The sequence below is a fragment of the Delphinapterus leucas genome, chromosome 19 (genome assembly GCF_059928025.1).
Source record: "Delphinapterus leucas isolate spDelLeu-1000000601 "Yukka" chromosome 19, BTC_Dleu_Yukka2, whole genome shotgun sequence".
Classification (NCBI taxonomy): Eukaryota; Metazoa; Chordata; class Mammalia; order Artiodactyla; family Monodontidae; genus Delphinapterus; species Delphinapterus leucas.
The window spans coordinates 8,518,070-8,542,584 of NC_143147.1; the positions used below are offsets into that span (position 1 = coordinate 8,518,070).

Below are 24,515 nucleotides of genomic sequence, written 5' to 3' on the forward strand. Positions count from 1 at the left end.
TCGAAGTTATTATCACTAACGTTTAACATTGTTCTGGTATTAATGCTATTAAGCAAAAACATCTATTGGTTTAAATATTGAAAAGAAAAAACAAATTAGACCCAAGAATAAGGGAATTTGATTGTAAGAACAGTAGCTTTTTTTCTATACTAGCAGGAACTGGTTAACCCTGGAAATTCAAAAAAAAAAAAGAAAATCACGGGTGCCATAAAATATCTAGGATTAATTTTAACTAGACTATTATAGAACATAACGTGAAAAATATTAAACCTCATTGTGGTTCATAAAACAAGACTTGAAATGATACAGAAACTGTACTTCTCAATTAATATGCCTGGATATGAGACTAATTTCTCCCCAGAATTATTTCTTAGGAAAAAAGGAAGTTCCTTACATTCAAGCCTCACAAAATGTCATTTTAAACTGAGCGTGTCCTTAATTACTTTATTCTGAATAACAAAGTAATATTTGGGGAAGACAGACTAAAATAACCTGACTCTGATTTAATTTTAGAGTTTTAATTACAGAGTTGGTTTAGAAAAAGGGAGGCACATTTAAAACAAACTTAGTACTTAGGCCATGAGGTATGATCTCAGAGTTACAAGCATCATAGGTTGTTGGCGTGAGGCTTTGAAAGATTACATGACAGTACAGTAGGTGGTTAGGTCGTAGAGTTCTGAAATATATATTCCCATGGGAAGAACTGTTTTTTAAAGAATCAACCTGATATCATGCAAATATGTATTTGTGACTTGGTATAAAATTTTCAGTGACAGCATGATACTGTCACTGGACTCAAAAAGCACAGAATCTCAAACAGGTTCAGCGGTTCTCTTGTAAATTGGAATAGATGGTTTAAAAGTAGCTCTAGGGGGGCTTCCCTGGTGGCGCAGTGGTTGAGAGTCCGCCTGCCGATGCAGGGGACACGGGTTCGTGCCCCGGTCCGGGAAGATCCCACATGCCACGGAGCGGCTGGGCCCGTGAGCCATGGCCGCTGAGCCTGCGCATCCAGAGCCTGTGCTCCGCAACGGGAGAGGCCCCAACAGTGAGAGGCCCGTGTACCGCAAAAAAAAAAAAAAAAAAAAATTAGCTCTAGTGGTGATGGAGACTGTGATGTAGAACATGGCTTGTGACAGATCTGGACATTTTCTTGAAATGTGAGTATGGGATCAATATTTCTGAACGAATATATTTTATATAATGTGATTTTAAATATGTACATATAAATAGAAATTTAATGTATTAACATATATTATGTAATACAGTAAGGCATTATATATAATCATAATATATATTAACACATATAAATATATAATTAAAGTACATATTTTATATGGAAATATGGAATACCTATTACATGTTAAATATATATAATATATAAATTAAAGATAGGGATTTGACCCCTTTGTCTACAGCAATGAAACCTTTCTCAGGTTGGTCAAGAAGCTTGTATTTTGTTTTGTTTTTGTTCTTTTTGCTCTTTGGGAGATGGGTATCACCTTAGATTCAGAGTCACTCTATCTTAGGATTATGTTTGGCTACAAGTGACAACCCCCCTCCCCCAAATGATAGAGGTTGACACCAGACCCAAGTTTATTTCTCACGTGAAAGTCTAGGTACGTGGTCCAGGCCGGCATGGGGCTTGATGTTCCGGGCCTGGGCTCCCGGTGACTTCCAGCTCCACCGTGTGAGACCCTGACTTCGTGGTCCCAAACGTGGCATTTGTACTTCAGGCTTAAGGATGGAGGAAAGGGGTGTTAAGGAGACCTTGCAGAGAATGCTTCATCCAGTTGGCCAGAACCTAGTCACCCAGCTACACCCAGCTGCAAAGAGGCTGGAAAATGTCCTCGTTCTGAAACCATGTGCCCAGTGAAAAGTCAAGTTACTGAGGAGGAAAAGGGAAGGAATCCTGGGCTACAGCCAACCTCTGCTTACAGATATGTAACAATCGGGGGAAATATTGCAGGATACCCTGTGTCTGTGATGTCCACCTAGAAACAAATAAGGAAAAACTAAATGCCAGAGTGGGTGGTGGTCCAGGTCAACTGGCAACAGTATGACAAGCAACTAAAGGGCAAAAAGGACAGAAAAGAAAAAACAGAGATAGCGAACATCAGTGGTGATCAGAGAAGTGGAAGTCAAACACAACCATTTTTCACCCATCGAAAAGAGTAATAGCTTCCCGGGCTGGTCAGGGACTCGAGAAACTCCCCTACGTCCTGGTGGCAGCATGAGTGATTGCAGTCTTTTTGGAAGGCAATCCAGCAGTAGCTGTTGAGATTGAAAATACACGTTTCTATTGACAAAGCAGTTCCGTTTGGGGGATTCTGTCCTCTAGAAATAAAAGCACCCGTTCTTAAGCATGCAGTGAAGGTAGAAAAAGTTTGTCAATTGCAGTACATTTTTTTGTAATGGCCCAAATCTAGGAGCAGTCTGAATGTTCCTCGGTAGGAACTGGCTGAATAAATTGCAGGACATTATTCTTAGGAAGTATTGTATTATTAAAAAAGCAGCGAGATCTATTCCCACTGTCTCAGAAGGTTGTAAATGCAGCGTATTCTAACGTGATGAAATGGAATTCACAAAGGAGCTTTTGCAGCTTTATGCCGTGTATGCAGATGTCATGATCCCAAACAAAAGACTAAGCCCTTTTGTCTCAACGTGGAAGAGCGCGTTCTTCCCATGTCTCATAGTTCTTATTGATGGCTCGGGAAGGTAGGGGATTTTGATTATTTCAGTTTTGTTATCTCTGTGTGGCTTCACTCTTTGGCATGTAGTGAAGACGTGGGACCAGCTTGTCCAGGAAAGTGCAGACCACAGAGAGTCGTGTGCTTAGCAGAGTGGACTTTACAGGTGTCTTCACTGTGCCTTGGGGACTAGTAGATCGCCAGTAGCATGGACGTTGGCTTCATGTCTGGACGGCTCAGTGAGCGGTTGCTGGTTTTATGAGATGCAGCTCTGTCTTGTCCACCTGTGGAGGTGCTCCGACCACTAGATATGACAGAAGTGATGCTGTGTGACCACCGGGGCTGGCTGGGTTACGACAGGCCCGGCAGATGCCCTTGTTTGCAGAAACAGGGACGCTAGGAGCCCTGAGCCCACCTTGCCGGGAGCTCCCACCTGCCGGCCGTGTGGGCAAGCCAGCCCAGCCCCTCCCACATTTCCTGACCTGCGGAACCATGAGCGAAATAAAATGGTTGTTTTAATCGTTGAGGTTATGGGGAAACTAGTCCTGAAACAGCGGTAACTGAGACACGCAGGGTTGGTAGATAGCAGCGTGACTGTGACGATGTTCATACACTCAGGGTAGAGGAGCCTTCACGGGGCTGATCCCAGCTGCGTGCTGCATGCAAATAAACCATGCCATAAACAAGAAAGGTTTGCCTAGTTATAATAAGTACTCTTAAAATTTGGTATCCCACTTGGCCTTTTTACATATAATGTTTTATTTTTAAGTATTACATATATGTATTATATATTGTAATTGTATATATGTTATATATATATTATATATATATGCATTATATACACTAAAAGTATGGCAAACAGTATACATTTAAAAAAATTTTTATTGAAGTATAGTTGATTTACGATGTTATATATATAATACATATATATAACATATAATTATAATATATATAATACATATAAGTATGTATTAGATATTGTAATAGTATATATGTAATATATATTATATATGCATTACATACACTAAAAGTATGGCAAACAGTATACGTTTAAAAATATTTTATTGAAGTATAGTTGATTTACGATGTTGTACTAATTTCTGCTGTACAGCAAATTGACTTACATAAATATATATATATATTCTTTTTCATTATGGTTTATCCCAGGATATTGAATATAGTTCTCTGTGCTCTACAGTAGGACCTTGTTGTCTCTGCATCCTATATATAATAGTTTGCCTCTGCTAATCCCAAATTCCCAATCCATCCCTCCCCCACGCCCCTCTTGGCAACCACAAGTTTGTTCTCTCTGTCTGAGTCTGTTTCTGTTTTGTAGATAGGTTCATTTGTGTCATATTTTAGATTCCACATATAAGTGATGTCATATGGTATTTGCCTTTCTCTTTCTGACTTACTTCACTTAGTATGATAATCTCTACTTGCCTCCATGTTGTTGCACATGGCATTATTTCATTCTTTTTTATGGCTGAGTAATATTCCAGTGTGTGTATTATATACATACATACACATATATATATATATACCCACACACCACATCTTCTTTATCCATTCATCTGTCGATTGATTTTTAATTGTTGCCTGATATCCCGTGCTGGGGTCTGAAGCCTTACTTGTTTCTTCGTTTTGAACTGGAGTACTATACCATCCTCTCTATGCTGTATTCCCGTACTGGCATGCTATACCAGGAAACTGACTCAGCTTTGCTCAGACCACGTTGTGAACACTTTCTGAAACTTTGATGTTTGTTTCCAGCATCTACTTCCCTCTTCTTTCAGGAATTCTCCTTGGCCAATTCACCATTTCTCCACTTCTAGTAGATCAGCCGATCCCTTGACATCAGTGAGACGAGGATGGTCCAGTCAGACTGAGATGTGAGGAGACATTGTCGGGGCTTCTGGGAGAGACTTAGCGCTCTTCACTGCGTTTGGGGGTGTGCAGATATGAGGCCTCGAGCTGCCAGGGGCATCCTGGGGCCCTGAGGCAGAGCAGCTTACTGATGAAGGGCACCTGTCCGGGAAGGGATGGAGGGAAATGGGCCCTGAGGACATCTTCCTGCTGAGCTGGACCTGACATTGGGCCGCTCCTGGACTTCCAGTTCTGTGAGCCCAAAACCTCTCTTTTTATTACTGCAAGCTTGACTTGGATTTTCTGTTGCAAAAACTCCTAGTGACCACGTCCGCAGCATTTTTGAGATTCTGGGTGACATTTCGGAGGGACCTTGCTAAATCAGGGGATCTCCAGGCAGTTCATCCGGTGACTGGCCCCAGGTCCTGAGAGGCCTGGCGGGAAGGGTTAGGAATGTCCTGTCTCGAGAATAGAAGACCAGGGGGATGAAAGCTGCCCTCAGATGTTCAGATGTCACGTGGAAAAGGCAATCCATTTGTTGTTTGTGGTTCCAGATGGTTTCGGAACTGGAACCCACATGTGCCATGTTAACGAAGACACCGTTCAGCCGAGTATAAAGAAGGATCGTCCGACTATTTGAGCTGCTCAGCAGTGGAAGCAGCTAATGCTGGGTCCAACGTGAGAGTTCAGAATAGCAACAGAAGTTGGATGCTGTCGATAACTACTTTTCGTGGAAGATCAGGCTACATGATTTCTCTTTTTCTTCCAGTTCTGAAAGAACAGGATTTTGAGCCTCCTTAGGTCTCAGAAGATGTACTTAATATGTGACCCTCAGGCAAATTGTGAGGCCTCTCGGGCTCTCATTTTCCTTTTCCATAAAATGAAGATAACAGCACGTTGCCAGCTGATTTTTGTGAGCCTCATAATGTGTATGAAAATGCTGTGAAAACCAAAGCCCTCCACACATGGCAAAAACTTATAACTGCCTACATTGTGAACTCCAGTTTAAAGAATGTGGACAGTTCCTTAAAGTTCTTTGTTTTGACCTATGGGTGGTTAAAAAAAAAAGAGAGAGAGAAAAAGAAAAGTGATACTAATCAGATAAATAGGATTCAGCTTGCCCAGTCCACCTAATTCTCTTGTTTCCTCCAAGCGCAAATTCAGGTGAATTTCATATCTTTTAATGGTGGAACTCGGAAGTTTCTTGGGGGTCACTGTGAGATACAGCCAAGTGTCTCATCTTAAGGAGCCAGAGCTAAATCATGATCCGAGATAGGTCACTCCCCCCTGCATCAGGCCTCGCAAGGTCCATCTTTTCTGTCTGACCTGAAGGAAGCCTGCGCATGGAGAGGCAGGTCTTTTCATTCACTAGAGCCCCTCCGCCCCCAGCTCCCCCTCATTCTTCGCGTTTGCTGCCTGGAGACCCTGGGGATGCTGGGACATTCCTGCGTGCAAATGCTGAGCTCTAGGGTTAGGCAATGAGGATGGTATGTGAGGAGGCTCACGTGGCCTGCAGAGCGAAGTCCGGGCCACTTTGGTTTCAAGGGAAACTAGCTGTCCCCGTGCCTCTCGGCCGGCGCGTTGGGAGCTGCACGTCCAGCGCCCGTTTGCATTTCGGCTCTTCCTGGTGATGACAAATCGAGCGGCTGTTCGGGCCGCGTGCAAGAAGCTCTTCTGCAAACACTGCCGCTTTGTCTCCTGCCCCATCTCGCCTTGAACCCGGCACAGAGCGGCCACTGTGTCCTCCCCAGGCCAGAGCCCCTCCTGAGTGTTAGGGGTCTTTTGTTCAGAAGCTCCCCGGTTCTGGAGCGCTGTACATCGTGGCTGCGGTCCAGCGTGAGTGTTTGGGAAGGAGAAGAATGCAGATTTCCGGGTGTTTTGAAACCTCGCCCAAGTCGCTGACGAAATGGAGCGTGAGTGAAGTTAATTCTGCGTTCTGGAGAAAGAAAAGTGAGGTGAAGACGAGACAGCCCATTTGTCCTGTTTCAAAAACCAGCTCCGAATGTGGACCCTACTGCTTGCCTCCGGTGAAGGAAGCCAGATGAGCACGTCATTTGGTTCATTTGTGTGCGTGTAGAACTCTTTTGTGTGTTTTCCTCTGTTTGGTTTGCAGAGGGAGTTTCCGTGAACTTTAATATGAAGTATGTGTGAATTTCTAGAAATCACTCGATTGAGATTTTCCGGAAGGCAGTCCAGCTATGGAAAGGCTTAACTGCCACAGGCAAGGTGCGGCCCGGAGGCGTGATAAGAGACTCCTCGCGGCAGTGTCGCTGCTTGCTGAGTGGCCTCAAGCTGTCCTCCTTTATCTCGTTTGTTCTAAGTCCAAAGGATCAGCTGCCTATAAAACCAACTGCTGATTACCTGCTTCCACACTGCATCCACAGACGCTCACATTTCTTTTTCTTAAGTCTTATTAACAGAGTGACAGATGCACAGGTTAAAAAAATGAAATAGGGCAAGACCCTTATTATGAAAATCCAGGCCACTGCTGCCTGTCACCTTCTTCTTTGGTGTCCCGCTTCTGAAAGGTAACCATTTCATCATCTTACACTGCTTAAGTTTTTTTTTAATAGACTTTTAGAGCAGTTTTAGGTTCACAGCAAAACTGAGCAGAAAGTGCAGAGATTTCCCATATGCCCCCTGCTCCCACCCACACACGGCCTCGCCCACCAGCAGCGTCCCGCACCAGAGCGATGGGCCTGTTAACAGTCGATGGGCCTACATGTCATCACCACCCAGAGTCTGTAGTTTGCATCAGGGCTCATTCTTGGTGTTTGTACATTATATGGATTTAGGCAAATGTATAACGACATATATCCATCATCTAAGTATTTTACGGAAGAGCTTCACCGCCCATAAAATACTTCACACTCTACCTGTTCATCCCCGCCCCCCTTAAAAGCCTGGCAATCACTGATCTCTTTTCCTGTCTCCATAGTTTTGCCTTTTCCAGAATGTCATGTTGTTGGAATCGTACAGAATGTAGCCTTTTTCAAATTGGCCCCTTTCACTTAGTCATATGCATTGAAGGTTCTTCTGTGTCTTTTCACGGCTTGATAGCTCATTTCTTCTTAGCACTGATTAATATTCCATTGGCTGATGTACCACAGTTTATCCATTCCCCCACCGAAGGATGTCTTGGTTGCTTCCGAGTTTTGGCAACAGTGATGAAAGCTGCTATCGATATCCGTGTGCAGGTTTTTGTGCGGACATAAATGTTCAGCTCATTTGGGTAAATACCAAGGAGTGCAGTTGCTGGGCTGCACAGCAAGAGTATATATGGTTTTGTAAGAAACCACCAATCTGTCTTCCCGAGTGGCTGTACCACTTTGCCTGCCCACCAGCAAGGTATGCGTTCCTGTTGGTCCACATCTTCACCAGCGTTTGGTGTCAGTGTTTGGGGTTTTAGCGATTCTAATAGGTGTGCAGTGGTATCTCACTGTTGTTTTAATTTGCAATTCCCTAATGACATATGACACTGAGCATCTTTTCATATGCTTACTTGCCATCTGCATATCTTGCTTGGTGTCTGTTCACATATTTTGCCCATTAATTAGATCGTTCATTTTCCTATTGTTGAGTTCTCTGTGTATTTTGGATAACAGTTCTTGATCAGATACGTCTTTGGCAAATTTTTTCACCCCGTCTGTGGCTTGTCTAATTCTCTTGACATTTGCTATATTTTAATTTTTCAAGTTTAGACGTTTTGTGGATTCCTGCTGTGATAGATGAGGATTTAACGCATAACATGTCACCTCCTCCCAGTGTCATAATATCACTATTTTTAGCTCCTTTCGTGGTTACCTCTTTTATTTTAATAATGTATTTCATCTTTTTTTCTTGTTTTGTCAGCTGTATTTAGTATCTTGGACTCTCCATTTGTAAGATGAGGGTGGATATTGTTGTCTCTACCCCTTTCTGCCAGCTCTCTCCACCTTGTCTTCTACCTCCCAATTTCTTTCACCTGTACTTTAACTTTTTTTTGCTAACAAGGATGATACTATTCAAATGTTCTATAAAATAGTCTTTCCTACTTTGGGTCTTTCCTACTTGGTGTCAATTTAAGTAGTATTAATGTTATTATGACTACATAGATAGCCTTCCTTGCAGAGTGAAGTCATGTGCTATGATTTTGTTACCTTTCTTATGTGGCTTCTTGCTTTTATGAGGTTTCTGTTTTCTTCACCATGTTTATTATACCCTCATTCCCCCCCCCTCACCCCCCGTACTTATCATCCAAGGAGGTGTTCTGTTAAAGAAATTCCCTTCTTAGGCACTTTGTCCTCTCACCCAGCTTGGGCTTGTTCTCCAGACTTGCTCCATGGTTACCATCTTGGACTCCCCTTGACCGCTTTCCTCTGATAGGGCCATGCTTCCTGGATCACTCCTCCTCTTCTCTGTGATTTGTTTCCTTGTTTTCCTGGAGCACATCCTCAAATGACTTCCTCAGAAAGGGTGTTCACAATTTAATTTTCTGAGAATTTGCGTGTTTTGAAACGTGTTTTCCACCTCTCTGATTGATTTATAGTTAGATTGGGTATAGAATTCTAGGTTGAAAATCATTTTCCCACAGAACTCTGAAGGCGTTTACTTTGTTGCCTTCTAGCATTCAGTATTGCCTGTACATGATGATGGCCAGTCTCATTCTCAGTTCACACCCCTTCCCTAAACTTTCAGGCATTCTTGGTATTTTGAAACTTTAAAAAAGATTTCTCTATCTCCATGTAGATCTTTTTGCCTGACACGAATTCTGGAGACTCACATTCTTCAACTTTGGGGAATTGTGTGTCCGTTCTTTGATTATTTCCTCCACTCCGTTCCCACTGATCTATAGTTCTGGAACTTCTATTAATTGATTATTTGATTGCCTGGATTGGCCCTCTGTGTTTATCTTTTCTGTTTTCGTCTTGTTTCGATTCTCTTGTACACATTGAGAGAGTTCCTTGATTTTGCATTCCATTCCTTCCATTGAATGTTTTAATTTGAAAAACATATTTAAATATTCTGAGAGCTTCTTCTTGTTTTATCTATGTTCCTTTTCCATAGCGTCCTGGCCTTGTCTTAGTGGATGTGTGTCACCTTGAATCTCAATGGCAAGACTTTCCCTGAGTGCCTTCTGCCAGTTAGCCTTCTACCTCCCCCTCCCTGCACTCCAGGGCCTTTGCCCATTCTGTTCACACTTTCCTAGCCTTCCTTTCTGCCTTTTATCTAGCTTGAGGTATTTTTGTGGTAATTCAATTATGCTTATGAAGTTGTTTGATATTCCGATGTTGCTCAGAGGAGAGGACCGTATGAGAGAAGGGATGTAGAAGTCATCAGTATGTAGGTGATATTTAAAATCATGGCACTGAGTAGAAGCACCAAGAAAATATTTGTAGTAAGAGAAGGGAAAAGGCCCAGGACTGAGATCTGAGGAATTCCGGCATGCAGAGAGCGGGGAGGGGGAGGAACCAGACAGGGGGTGGCTGCTGAGGTCAGAGAGAGTAGGTCAGCGTGTGTCAAAAAGGGAGGTATTGTTCCCGCCCTGCTGAGTGGATTGGAAACGCCCATTGCAGTGGAGGTCACTGATGAACTGGCATTTGGTTGAGTAATGGGAGTGGGCAGAGGAGGGGATATAGGGGGAGACATGAAGACCACCAGTAAACACAGCTTGGGGCAGGATTCTGCTGGGAGGGGGAGGGGCAGATCAGAGATGAGCTGGAGGAAGATGTGGATTCAGGTATTCTTTTAAAAAATTTTTAATTTTATTGTATAGTTGATTTACAGTGTTGCGTTAGTTTCAGGCATACAACAAAGTGATTTGGTTATACATATATAATTATCTATTCTTTTTCAGATTCTTTCCCATTATAGGTTATTACAGGATATTGAGAATAGTTCCCTGGGCTATACAGTAGGTCCTTGTTATTTACCTGTTTTTTTTTTCCTTTTTTTTTTTTTGCGGTACGCGGGCCTCTCACTGTTGTGGCCTCTCCCGTTGCGGAGCACGGGCTCCGGATGCGCAGGCTCAGCGGCCATGGCTCACGGGCCCAGCCGCTCCACGGCACGTGGGATCCTCCCAGACCGGGGCACGAACCCGTGTCCCCTGCATCGGCAGGCAGACCCTCAACCACTGCGCCACCAGGGAAGACCTTTTTTTCTTTTTTAATGCATTTATTTATTTATTTATTTATTTATTTTTGGCTGCATTGGGTCTGCGTTGCTGCGTGTGGGCTTTCTCTAGTTGCAGTGAGCGGGGGCTACTCTTCATTGCGGTGCACGGGCTTCTCATTGCGGTGGCTTCTCTTGTTGCAGAGCACGGGCTGTAGGCGCGCGGGCTTCAGTAGTTGTGGCACACGGGCTCAGCAGCTGTGGCACACGGGCTCTAGAGCGCTGGCTGAGCAGTTGTGGTGCACAGGCTTAGTAGCTCCGCGGCATGTGGGATCTTCCCGGACCAGGGCTCGAACCCGTGTTCCCTACATTGGCAGGCGGATTCTTAACCACTGCACCACCAGGGAAGCCCCTATTTATCTGTTTTATATACAGTGGTGTGTATCTGTTAATCCCAAACTCCTAATTTATCCCTCTCTCCCCTTTTCCCCCTGCTAACCATAAGTTTCTTTTCTATGTCTATGAGTCTGTTTCTGTTTTGTAAAGAAGTTCATTTGTATCATTTTTAAAAGATTCCACATATAAGGGATATCGTATGATATTTCTCTTTCTCTGTCTGGCTTACTTCACTTAGTATGATAATCTCTAGGTCTATCCGTGTTGTTTCAAATAGCATTATTTCATTCTTTTTTATGACTGAGTAGTATTCCATTGTGTGTGTGTGTGTGTGTGTGTGTGTGTGTGTGTATCTCACATTTTCTTTATCCATTCATTCGTCACTGGACACTTAGGTTGTTTCCATGTCTTGGCTGCTGTGAACATAGGGGTGCATGTATCTTTTAAATTAAAGAGAATTAAGTGTGTTTAAATGCCAGTCAGAAGTATCCAGTGGAAAGAGAATGACACCACAAGTCACATGTGTATTGGGGACACTGGCTAGAGCTCAGTGGGGGTGGTGGAGAGCAGAAACACCCAAATAGTGAGTATGGATGGCTGTGTGCTTAGAGATTATGCATGACCTTGGAGTGACCTTGAAGCCATGGGAAGAGGTTTGACGTTGATGCAGCAGACGAGAGGAAATACCTACAGATTCTGGAACAGAAAAATGAGAGTTTTTTAAGGGTTATTGATCCAGAACATCTCAGAGGTGGGAGAGGCTGGAATCAGGAAGCCCTGTGAGAACGTTTCAGAAATTTCAACGGAACATCCCAAGGACCTGGCCTAGATTCAATACTGAAGGGAAAGGAAAAATATGGAGACTTTTCCAAAACCAGTTAATACGTCTGAGTGACCGACTGGTTGCTTACAAAAAGAAGGGGGGAGGGAAGTTTCAAATATGTTTTCAAGGTTCCTTGAACGGGAGAACCTGAAAAACGTTTGGTGCCAGTGTCAAACGTGAATAAAAAGAGTGAAGATTCTCAAAAGTGAGCCGCCGGCCAAGAGCGGAGAGGGACAAGGAGCCTGGGGAAATTAGATTTGACGGTGAAGAAATTATTGGAACTTTCCGAGAAAAAACTTATGAAGACTTAACAGTAGGGGCTTCCCTGGTGGCTCAGTGGTTGAGAATCTGCCTGCTAATTCAGAGGACACGGGTTCGAGCCCTGGTCTGGGAAGATCCCACATGACGCGGAGCAACTAGGCCCGTGAGCCATGGCCGCTGAGCCTGCGCGTCTGGAGCCTGTGCTCCGCAACAGGAGAGGCCGCGATAGTGAGAGGCCCGCGTACTGCGATGAAGAGTGGGCCCCGCTCGCCGCAACTACAGAAAGCCCTCGCAGAGAAACGAAGACCCAACACAGCAAAAATAAATAAATTAATTAAAAAAACAAAAAAGTACCAATGCCACCGTGGATGTGAGGATTAAATTAGTCAATGCTTTAAAAAAAAAAAAAAAAGACTTTACAGTAAAGACTAACCTAGTAGTTTAGATTTTTAGACACAGAACGAGTGAGTCCCCTTGTGTTTAGGAGGCAGGGCAACAGGCGTGTGACGATGTGAACCACATGTATCTCCTGTAGAGCAGGTCCTCGAATCCTTGGTGCATAAACCAAAGGTTAATCACTTACTTCAGAATGCCACCGTTTCCCTCACCCGTGCACGTTAGAACAGCCCCAGTAGCATGTTCTTTAGGTAAGATGAGGAAGTCAGAAAGGGACTGAAAATATTTTATCTTCAGCTCCTGAGAATCACTTCTGAAAACCTGGTCCATGATTGAATTGATCGCGCTATTGTTACGTACAACGTGCTTTTTGTTCTGTGGAAAGATTAATTTTTCCCACCCCCTTCTCTCTCTGTGTGTTGGCATGATAGGATTTTTCCCTCCTCTTTTTTTCTTTATTGCATAAATGTAACTATAAAAAGAAACAGGAAAATTACTCACAGTCCGACCAGCTTAACACTCTCCTGTTGTGTTCTCTCTTCCTTTCTCGTGTGTGTCTCTGTGATACGTAGTTGGATGCACCTGTGATCAACCACAGTATAATACAGTTTGTCATTTGGCATTGTGAAATGTGACACGTCACACGCGGTTTAAAAAAATGATCACATTAGGTGGAGCTTGCTTTTATTTTAACTTCTTGCAGTTGGACCACCAGCCTCGGTAGGAGTAAGCCGTGCTCTGGTGGGAGGAGGGGAAGAAGACGAAAGATTCAGGGCGCCAGCTGAGCCGGGCCCTGTCCGTGGACCCAGGCTTCCCACCCCCTTTGCTGTCGCCCTGCCCCGCTGTCCTGTGCGAGGGAGCGTGCCCAGGATGGATGGTTCCGTGGTGAGCCTTCTGAACTCAGTACTTGAAGGAGAACTGAGAAGAGGAACCCTTCTGGTGGATGACATCATAAGCTGGGGGACCGCCCCCCTGCCAGTGACAGTGCCGGGGTGTCTGAGCACAGGTGGGGGAGCGACACCCACCTTAGTTTGGTCTGATGATGAATTTTAGCAACCCTCTCAACTTAACCTCGGCTCGTTACAGTTTCTGAAAAGATGTGCCCAGAGATGGGAAGGGGCTTTCAGAAGATCAGGGGGCAAATGATACTGATCTTCCGGGGATGAAGCGGCAAGAACGGAAAAAGGAGCAGATGTGGTAAAAGTATAGCTGGACTGTGTGCTTCATAATCTACAACTGGGTGCATTTCATAATGTACTTTGGTTCGACGTAAGCAAATCCCTGGTGGGTTAGATGAGGCATAAGTAACGCCAAGTGGCGAGCAGACCAAGATTTGCTGGCAGAAGGAAGGACTGAAGCTGTAGCTGAGAATGATGCCTGGCTTGGTCTACGGTCCTCTGTCATTCTTCCCGAGCAAACGAGTAGCTGAAAAGGAGCCTTACTTTTAGGGTGTTATTGGGAATGGAAAACGCCTCCATGACAGTCAGTCCTGGACTCTCAGCTTTGCCTGTTCTGACTGTAATTACGTTGAAACCTTAGTTACCCTCCAGTTTTCATTATGGTCCTTGCCAAGATTACTTCACTCCAGAGGGCTGGTGTTACTAAAGTGTCTTATCGCTCAGTGGTTTTAATCTTCATTTTACAAGAATAATTAAATGCCTCTTTTCTTCATCACTGTTTAGCGTGATTGGCAAGTGAGGCGTCTGGACACCTACATGCATTACATGTGTATTATCGTGCTCTTAGCTTTCTGGTAACTTAATTTGGAAAAGTTAACTTAAAAACCATAACTTTCCAGTATATGAATATGACAGTTTAGCCTTTATTATGTCAAAGTTTTCAAGGCACTCAGCCGTCAGACGCTTATCAGAGGACGCCACCCGCCTCCACTTCATCCCCTCGGATTCTGGGATGCTGGGAGATGCAGCTGCTCATGTCTCAGTAGCTGTCTTGGCGGTGGGTTCAGAGCTGTTTCACCACAGTGGTTTCTGCTTCTGCCTCAGAAGACGGAGGCCTCTGCCAGCCTGTGGGCGCGTCCCTGCTCCCAACCCTCCCTACACAGCAGAGGCCTCCAACCCACGGTGCAAATGTATAAGTTACTGCGATCGGCTGTGATTCATCAAATGTCTTCTGAGTTTGTAAAAGAGGTCCAGATTTTTCATTTTATACTTTAACCTCCAAGGGGGTTTTATTTCTAGAGCATTTAGGAGATCGATGTCTGGGTTTTCACCCCTAGAACTTTTTTTGACATCGTCTAGAGTAAACAGTATAAGTGAAAATTAAAAATGTAGTATAGATGAAGACTAAAAAATAACGATGGTGGTATAGGGGAAAATAACAAATAGTTCCGTACCTTACATTTCCCATTATAAGTATTCTAAATCCTGAATCATTTCCATGTTATATAAATCCGTTTGGCATTGAAAACCATCCCACAGATGAACACACTGGGCCCTTATCCTGTTGGTTCTTGTTTGTATATGAATATAAATGCACACAGCATTCACACTTAGGTTAAAAATAATAGGTCATTGAATCAGATCAGTGTCTCCTTAGTATTATTTGGGTCTTATGATTTCTTCATCGAATTTGTGCTCAGTCAAAATATGTTAATGATAGGGCTTCCCTGGTGGCGCAGTGGTTGAGAGTCCGCCTGCCGATGCAGGGGACATGGGTTTGTGCTCCGGTCCGGGAAGATCCCACAAGCCGTGGAGCGGCTGGGCCTGTGAGCCACGGCCACTGAGCCTGCGCGTCCGGAGCCTGCGCTCCGCAACAGAAGAGGCCACAACAGTAAGAGGCCCGCGTACTGCAAAAAAAAAAAAAAAAAATGTTAATGATAAAATTTTTTTGAGTGTTTATTTAGGAATTCACAACAATCCTGTATTTTGTTTAGTTGCCAGGACTCTCAGTTCAGATGTGTTCTGTTGCAAGTTACAGAAAACCCAGTTCAGGGTGACTTATGAAGGGCGACTGTTGGCTTGTGTAATTGGAAGGCTAGGGGTAGGGCCAGCCTCAGGGTGACTGGTGCACAGCTCCACAGTCCACTAAGAGCTCGGTTTCCTTCTTTCTCACCTTCCTCTTGTGATGGTGGTTGCCAGCCATCGCCAGACTTAACACGATTGCTCACCCGTGTCCAGTATGTTTTAGAAACTCGCCCAGGAAACCTCTCCTTGTGTCTCATGGACCTTGACTGGGGGGCTCGTGCCGTGCCTTGAACCAGCAGCCGTGGCTGGGGATGGGGTTATGCTGAGTAGCTCAGCTTGTAGTCAGCTCCCCGCTGAAGCACAGGTACAGAAACCCCAGTCAGAGCCGGGTAGTTACTTAGGGGAGGGGGATGGAGGGAGGCAACAGCCGCCCTGCTCACCGTGCCCTGTAGTTGGAGTTGTTTATACAAGCGCTCGCTGGGTTTCACTGGTTTCTCCTTCTCTCTTCAGGGACTGTGGCAGCAGCCAAGCGGACAGGCATTCCCACCCCTCGAGAACTCGCAGTAGCTGTCTCAAGAGAGAGAACGCTGCCACGCGGTCCCTCCAACTCCAGGAAAGCGGTATCCAGCCCCACCTCTTCCAGCACGCCCACCCCCACCAAGCACGTGCGGGCCACTCCCACGAGACCCAGGCCGGAGCACGAAGACGCAGAGAAGGCCGCGCTCGAGTCCCAGGTTCGGGAACTCTTGGCAGAAGCCAAAGAGAAAGATGGTGAAATTAACAGGCTCCGAAGTGAACTCAAGAAATGGATGGAGAAGTGGACTCAGAACACCGAAGGGGCTGACGCTTTGGACCCAAGTGTGGACGGAGCGTCAGTCTTGCCGGGTGACTCGGAGCCTTTGATCAGAGCCCTCGAGGAGAAGAACAAGAACTTCCAGAAAGAGCTCGCTGAGCTTGAGGATGAAAACCGGGCCTTGAAGGAGAAACTGACTTATTTTGAGCATTCCCCAAATTCAGAGGGGGGAGCGAGTCACACGGGGGACAGCAGCTGCCGGACGTCGGTAACTCAGGAGTCCAGCTTCGGGAGCCCGATGGGAAATGAGTTGTCGGGCGAAATGGACGTGTGTAAAAAAAGCCCACACGAAGGTGTGTTGCGGACGTCGGGCTCTTCGAGCAGCGATGTCACCAAGGCTTCCTTGTCCCCGGACGCCTCCGACTTTGAGCACATCCCAGCAGACGCCCCTCCGGGGCCCCTGTCCCCCGCCGGGAGCCTCGTCAAGAGCTCCAAGTGCTTGGCGGCTGGCAGCTCCCCACACACCGCGAGCGAGCTGTCCCTGGCGTCCCTGACGGAGAAGATCCACAGGATGGAAGAAAACCACCACAGCACTGCCGAGGAGCTGCAGGCCACGTTGCAGGAGCTGTCGGACCAGCAGCAGATGGTGCAGGAATTGACGGCTGAAAACGAGAAGCTGACGGACGAGAAGACGCTCCTGGAAGCGTCCTTTCATCAGCATCGGGAGAGGGCGGAGCAGCTGAGTCAGGAGAACGAGAAGCTGATGACCCTCCTGCAGGAGCGAGTCAAGAGCGGGGAGCTCAGCACCCAGGAAGGAAAAATCCTGGAGCTGGAGCAGAATTGCACGGAGATCCTGGAGCAGGGCCGCTTCGAGCAGGACAGGCTGCTCAACATGCAGCAGCAGCTGACCTGCCGTCTGAGGAAGGGCGGGGAGGACCGGGGGGCTCTGGAGACGGTCGGGCTCCTGGAGGAGGAGAACGGGGAACGGACCACCTTCCTGGAGCCGGAACGGCGCGACAGCGGGACCATGGCCGAGACCCTGGAGGAGTGTCGGGTTCCCTTGGAAGGGCTCAAGGTGGAGAACGGGTCTCTGAAGGCGCACCTGGAGAATGAGAAGCCGAAAGCCGTAGAGACCAGCCCCCCGGGGCACACGGCCGAGGGCTGTGAGGTTCAGGAAGTGTTGACAGTGGCCCGAGCCGAGAAGGACCAGCTGGAACAGTCCTGCGCGGAGCTCAGACAGGAACTGCTGAAGGCACGTGGTGAGGTTAAGCGTGTCTCAAGCCTGCTGTCCAAGGTAAGGGGCGTTCTCTCTGCCAGTGTTTGCTCATCCTTGAAAGCGCAGCCCTCCTCGGCCTTTAGAGGCACACGGCACAGAGAATCAGGCACTCGATTTCATTCATAATCCAGCATTCTAGCCTGACGATCTGTCAGAGTCCAGACAGACTGGGGATGCAGAAACGAGACACCCCAGTTTCTGGCTGCAGCAGTTGAATGTGTAGTGGGGATATAGTGAGTCTGATGCAGGGATAAAGATGATGCGGGGTTAAAGAGCATCGCAGGGGACAGCCCGGAGTCCAGTGCCCAGAGGAACACCTAGAAAAACATGGATAAAGGAGGTAGTAGTGCCGGAGGACTTGCTGGAAGAGGTGGCAGTAAGCTGAGTCTTGAAGGAATGAGTGAGAGGCATCCAGGTCTCTCGGATACCATGCTTTGGGCACCTAGGAACAGAAAATTAAAACCACCCCAAGTTTCCCCACCAAGTAATGCTATAACCACTATTTTGGTGTTTTCTTCCAGATGTGTGTGTGTGTGTGTGTGTGTCCCACAAGTTAAAACAAATTTTTTTTAGAGTCATCCTGTGTATATTAAGCTTTTAAAAATCTGATGTTTCCTGAGCGTGTTATTAACTATTAGTTAATCATTAACTCTTCATTAACTATTAACTAATAGTTAATATCTATTAACTATTATCATTAACTATTCTTTGAAACATGATGTTGAAGGCCAGATAGTACTCTGTTCTATAAATATTTCCTAAGTACTTTGCTAGTCACTTGTTGTTGAACATTTTTGTTCTTTTCCAGTCTTTCAATAGGGTAAATCATTTTTTATCTCTCTGTCTTAGGAAAAATTCCTACTCATTGACTTACTGTGTCAGAGTATGACTGTTTTAAGGACTTTGAATGCATCTGGCCAGATTGGCCGCCAGGAGTGTGACACAGGTGTGCTCCCACCAGCAGAGGGATTCCCTGACCCGTAGCCAACACTTGGTATCAAGTTGTTGGGTCATTCAGATCTGGTTTTCATTTCTTCTTTGACCCTTCCCCTTTTTACTTAGAAAGATCTTCCCCAACCCAGGATCAAATAAATGATCACCACCTTCATTTTTAAAAATAATCCTTTAATCAGTCTGGACCTTTGTTCTGTGGTGAAGATTGCTGGTGATTGTGTGATACTCTTTTTTTTATATATAAATTTATTTATTTATTCATTTTTGGCTACATTGTGTCTTCGTTGCTGCGCATGGGCTTTCTCTAGTTGCGGCGAGCGGGGGCTACTCTTTCTTGCAGTGCACGGGCCTCTCATTGCGGTGGCCTCTCCTGTTGTGGAGCACAGGCTCTAGGCACATGGGCTTCAGCAGTTGTGGCATGCAGGCTCAGTAGTTGTGGCTCGCAGGCTCTAGAGCACAGGCTCAGTAGTTGTGGCACACGGGCGTGGTAGCTCTGCGGCATGTGGGATCTTCCCGGACCAGGGCTCGAACCCGTGTCCCCTGCATTGGCAGGCGGATTCTCAACCACTGTGCCACCAGGGAAGCCCGATTGTGTGATATTCTGCCCACCCACAGAGCAGTGCTGGAAAAGCGTAGACAGATGGCTTCCAATTTCCTGTTTCCTCTAAGCTCTGGGTCTGTGATTTAGGGGTCCCTTGGTGAGAGAGCTTGAAAACATCTTCCCACCTTATTTCAGAGGCTGTCACTCTTTTAAGAAACAAATTTGCCCTGAACCCCCAGGGGGATTTCTCTTTCCTGCTTTATCTGCCTTAAGAATTGTCACTGATTGACAGTTGAGCCTGATTCTGGCATTGGGCTGATCTGAGTGGTGGGCAGTGTTAGAAGTTTTTATCATTGTGTTCTGAATTCACAGCATTTTATTGAAAGTGTGGAAGCGGTACCCTTGGCAGGTACTAGCCAGGTGCCCATGTGAACTGTCGGTTGGTAATTTGTAGCTTTACATTGAGATTTCGTGTCTGGAATAATCCCCCCTCTGTTACTCTGTTGCAAAATGTTTGATCTCCCAGGCAACTTTCTTGAAGTCCTCCCTCAGTCCTTCATCTGTCTCTTTGTTATTTCCATTGTCATTACATTAAATACGTGCATCAGCGAGAAATAATTTGGCATCTTAAGACAATAGCTTATTTTTCTGATCAAAAAGTTGTATATTCATCACAGAAGGTTTAGAAAATACAGAAAAGTTTTAAGAAGAAAATAAATGTTACCTTTAATCTCACTACTTGGAGGAAAAAAATGCCGCTAACATTTTTACTCTTTGTCTTTTCAGACATTTTCCTAGGTTAAGCACATTTTGACATGCATACAAACTTGAACTGGCATGATTACAATATTTAATCTTCCAATTCAGGAGAATAGAGTATGTCACTCCACATTCTGTGAACACAAAGACCCAGTTGGATTAGTTTTATCAATTCTCCTATTAGTCTGTTTCTGATTAATTTGTTTCTACTTTTATCTTTATCAGTTCTTTCATCCTGCCTTTTGTATATTTCTTTGGTTTCTTCTTAGTTTCTTGAGTAGAATTCTTTGTTCATTTAAGTTTATCCTTTCTTGGTTGATAGTGTAAGTATTTAAAGCTATGAATTTGCCCCTTATTATAGCTTTGGCTAAATGAAGACAGTAAAGTCTAGAATTTTCTAGGATAAATGGAGTCTATTTTGGAGAGAAAGAAAAGGCATTTTTTAATATATATGCTTTAAATCAAGCTGTTTATTATATTATTCATATATTCCATATCTTTATTAATTACTTGCTGATTAGAATGATCACATACTTGACAGTAGGATGAAAAAGGTCCTAGCTAGTATTTTGACATGAATTGGAGGTAAAAGGTGTGAGGCATGATGTCACAGATTGAGATCTTAGGTCTGTGATTTTGTGCTTGTACACAGAGAAGTTGTAACTTCTAATCTTTATGCCCTTTTCTGTTACATAGGAAAGTAAAACCCAGATCTCCTAGCCTGACTAATAGCTTATCGTAGCCCCACCGAAGCATATCAACTGACCCACCAGCAACCGTGAATGTAGATGGTAAGACGTAGGGATTCTTGCCCGAAGGAAACCAGAGCACTTTTAGCACAAAACTCTAATGAGGATATAAATGCTGGACCAGCTAGAATGCTTGGGTCCTCCTGACTCAGCTGATGGTTAATTTGGTGACCATGGGCCCCTTCCAAGTGTACAGTAGAAGCGTGATGGTAGAGGGATCCTGGCCTTGTTCCTGATTTAAAGGGAGTGCTTTCAGCATTTCATCATGAAGGATGTCCATGGTAGGCATTGGCTATATACCTTTTATTGAGTTATGCAAGTATTTTGCGAAGAATTAGTGTTTTAACTTCATTGCTTGTTTTTAAAAAAAGGATGGGGATTGAATTTTTCTATATTTGCTGTAGACCTTAGACATCTGTAAGATCTATGCAGTAGATCTTATACATCTACTAAAATCTTATAGTTTTTATATAATCATAATGAGTTTTCTCCTTTAATGTGTGAATGAGGTAGATTAGGGTAACAGACTTTCTAAGGCAGTCTGATGTTAAGCCACTTTTGCATTCCTGGGTAAATTCTAAGTCTCCAGTTCTCAACTGCTTCACTGGACACTTTGCATAGAACTTTCAAACATAACCTCCTTAAGCAGATGCCAGGGTGGCTGTCCTCTTTGTCACCAAGCAGACTGCGTGGTGCTGAACAGCTCTTGCCCTTGAGCCCTGCATCCGTCCACCTAATTCTTGGCAGAAGGTGAATATTACGAGAAAAGAACAAAATAACCTATTTACAGAGAGGAAGGGCAATGCCAAGCCATCCTGTGACCTTTTAGATTTAGTAAATCTGTAGAAGTCTCCAGTTTAGACAAGTTACTTAAGTGACTCAGATACTGTTAGAAGAGCCTCGGAAAGGCCTTAAAAAGTAATTTCTTTTGGTACGGGGCGAGGGGGTGGGGTGCGTGTGTGTCAGTTCCTCATACAGTGAGTGGACAGTTGGCGGGTGTGTTTGTTAATGGTGTGAATGTTTTGTAGCCTTTCTCTTCCTCTCATTTCTTTGTCTTCAGCTAATGTCTTCATTCTTTGAGCTTCTGTGACACCCATTATATAACTTTGCTGGCAGCTTTCTGTGTGAGTATGTAACCTACCTCTGCACAGCTTTGAGGGAGGGGCTGATTTCCACAGAATCCTGAGGTCTCGGCCTCCTGCGATTGCACACGTGCCTGCCCCAGCCAGCCAGGGGCGTGGAGTTGGACCACATCATTGTTTCCAGACTATAATGCAACCCAGGTTTACATTTTTTTGACTTTCAAGTTTTCATTCATTTGGGATCTTGATGTCAAGCTAGAGAATTTATAAGGCTTGGAACCTAGACGTTTTCAGAGAAAACACTGATGTTTTTCCCCTCCTGAGGTTGAAAGCTTATAGGTGGTATCCTTTGAAATTCAGTTCTTTCTGCAAAAACTCAGGTGTTTTGTCCCGAGGAGTAAGGGGATCGTAAAGAAGCACTTGCTGTGAATGGTCGGGGAAAACTAGAGGTGACTTGGTGATCGTGCGACCAGCGTTGGTCACCAAGGCAGAATAATTAGGGTAGCTACTGGCCACAAACGGCAAAAGCAGAATTCGAGAGGACGGCGTGGCCAACTGGATGATCCTGTCCCCGTGACTGAGAATAGGACCCTGCCAGGACTGGAGGGACCTGGACCCTGCCTTAAATAGCAGGTGGTCCGTGAGGATACCCAGGTGACGCTTTGGACCGTGAGAAACAGACCCCTGGTGTCGGTGCCCGAGCCGGCAGATGCGCACCCTACCCCGTAACCCAGAGCCTGGGGTCCAGGCGGGGTAACGTCACGGCTCCAGGCTGGCGGCTCCGTGACCCTCTCAGCCCTCCTGCCTGGGGCGCAGGTGAGCGTGACCTCTTGAGCGTCTGGTCCCCACGGTCCTTGCAGGCAGGAGGCTCTCAGTCCCGTGGGAAGAACTTTCCCTGGGAGCCCCTCAGCAGCCCTCCCTTTATACCTGGTCAGAACTGGGTCACACACCCTCCCTTGGTCACCTTCCCTGAAATCACAGGATCACAGCCTGATTCCTGAATAAATGGGCGTTCTAAGTAAGAAAAGAAGGGGGAGTGGCCCCTGGGTAGGTGAGCCGTTGCCACAGCCAGCAGGACTCCGCGTGGTCACTTCCCCACCCGTCTGCTTGTCTGCTTCCCCCTCCAGCCTCGGCCCCTTCACTGCCCTCCCACCACCCCCATCCCCGCGGGGCGCAGTTCTCGCCCTCAGGTGTGGCTGCCCCCTTCCTTCCCCTGCAGGTCCTGTCTTAAGCTTTAGGTCTCAACTGCAGCGTCCCTTCTTTAGGGAGACCCTCAGCTCTGGGGGGCTGTGGGCTTGTGGACCCAGGTGATCATGTCCCGAATGAGATGGGGCCTCTTGCCCGCCCCGGGCACCTCGGTGGCGCTGAGTTGGGCCTGAGCGCCATTCTCTTCTTTAACTTGACCGCAGGGCTGGTCTCTGAAGCCTCTGGCCACCCCAGCGCCCACCTCCCCGGTGAGATCTTGGGAAACACCTCGGGGAGCATCACAGCCCTGGCTTCTGAAGGTCTCCTCGAGGGTTCCCCGGTGAAATACAGATTTTTTACCCTCTTCCTTGAGTTTTCCGTCGCCATTTTTCTTTTTCCAGAACAAAAGTGCAGACTGAGTTAGCCTGTCTATTCCCTGTCCCGTGCAGAGTAGCACTGTAAAAAAAATAGTGCAAACGTAGGCCAGAGTGAATGAGACCCGGCTCTCCATCAGCGGTGTCTGCTCAGAACAGGGCCAAGAGTCAGCAGAAGGAGTTTTGGAATAACCAAGTTCGATGTAAAACAAACACAACAAAATAACACACGCTCATGGTACAGTCACTCAAGCCGTCATACTATGTACAGTCGTGACATGTCACTTCTTCCATGTATTAAGCACCCGGTAAATGCTTGTTGAGTGAGTGAGTAAATGAATGAAGGAATGAATGTCAGAGAAACTCGCAACAGAATTAGGAGAGCGAGGCTGCTAGACTTTTATATCAGTACGTTAAGAAATAAAAGTTGATCATATTTTAATAACAGCCTCCGTTTTAGTAGGCGCTCTTAGGGCCTTTGGGTCTTTAACCTCACTTAGTCGTAGTCTTAGGCTGTGGGCACTGTCGTTATCTATTGTTTTTCTCCGTTGAGGAAACTGAGGCAGAGAATGACTAAGTTACGAGGCTTAATTAATTAACTCATGAAGGCCAGGATTCAAAGTCTGGTCTGACCCCCGAGCTCTTAGTCTGAATCCCTGACTTACACTGCTTCCTGGTTACGTGACAGTAAAGAGGAGAGAGAAAGAACCATCGGAAGCAGACCTTAAGGGCTCAAATACAGTGTAGTCTTTACGGGGGCCAAAGCCCTTTGGTTTGAAGAAAGCAACCGGTTGGGTCTCGATGAACTAGGAAAAATTTTCTTACGTGTAAACACAGTAGAGAAGTTCTCAGCGAAAAGCTGAGTCATCAGGACACGTCCTCTTGTTTGATTTATAACGTGAATCTTGGGGGGAGTCAGGTGCGTTGGTGGGGCGGGGACAGCGGGAATGTCGCAGGAAGAGAACAGCAAGTTCTCGGCCGCCGATCGAGGAAGTGGTTTGCAGTTGCTGAGTGCACGGTGGCCACCTGCGGTGGGCCCGGAGGAGACCCAGTCGAGAGCTTTGAACTGTACCCTCAAGCCAGTGGGAGCCTCTGAAGAATTTTTTTTTTAATGCCAGCTTTATGGAGACACAATTCATATAAAGTGTACAAGTCCGTGGGGTTTAGTATATTCTCAGAGTTGCGCAGCCGTCGCCACAATCACTTTTAGAGTGTATTTATCACCTTGTACCTGGGAGCAGTCACCTCCTCAGTATCCCCTCCCCCGCAGCCCCTGGCAACCACGGCTGCTCTATTTTCTGTCCCTGTAGATTTGTCTGATCTGGACATTTCATCTAAATGGAGTTGAAGTCTGTGGCC

At 45.8% G+C, this 24,515-nt stretch overlaps 1 protein-coding gene across 1 annotated transcript in view; it reads left to right on the plus strand.

Moving 5' to 3' along the window:
• The window catches only part of SPECC1 (sperm antigen with calponin homology and coiled-coil domains 1), a 206,620-nt gene that overhangs the window by 97,647 nt on the left and 84,458 nt on the right, over window positions 1–24,515 (plus strand). Inside the window, exon 4 of the mRNA XM_089900267.1 lies at window positions 15,954–17,530. Within this exon, the coding sequence (XP_089756393.1) occupies window positions 15,954–17,530 (1,577 nt within the window). The remainder of the gene's footprint in view (window positions 1–15,953; window positions 17,531–24,515) is intronic.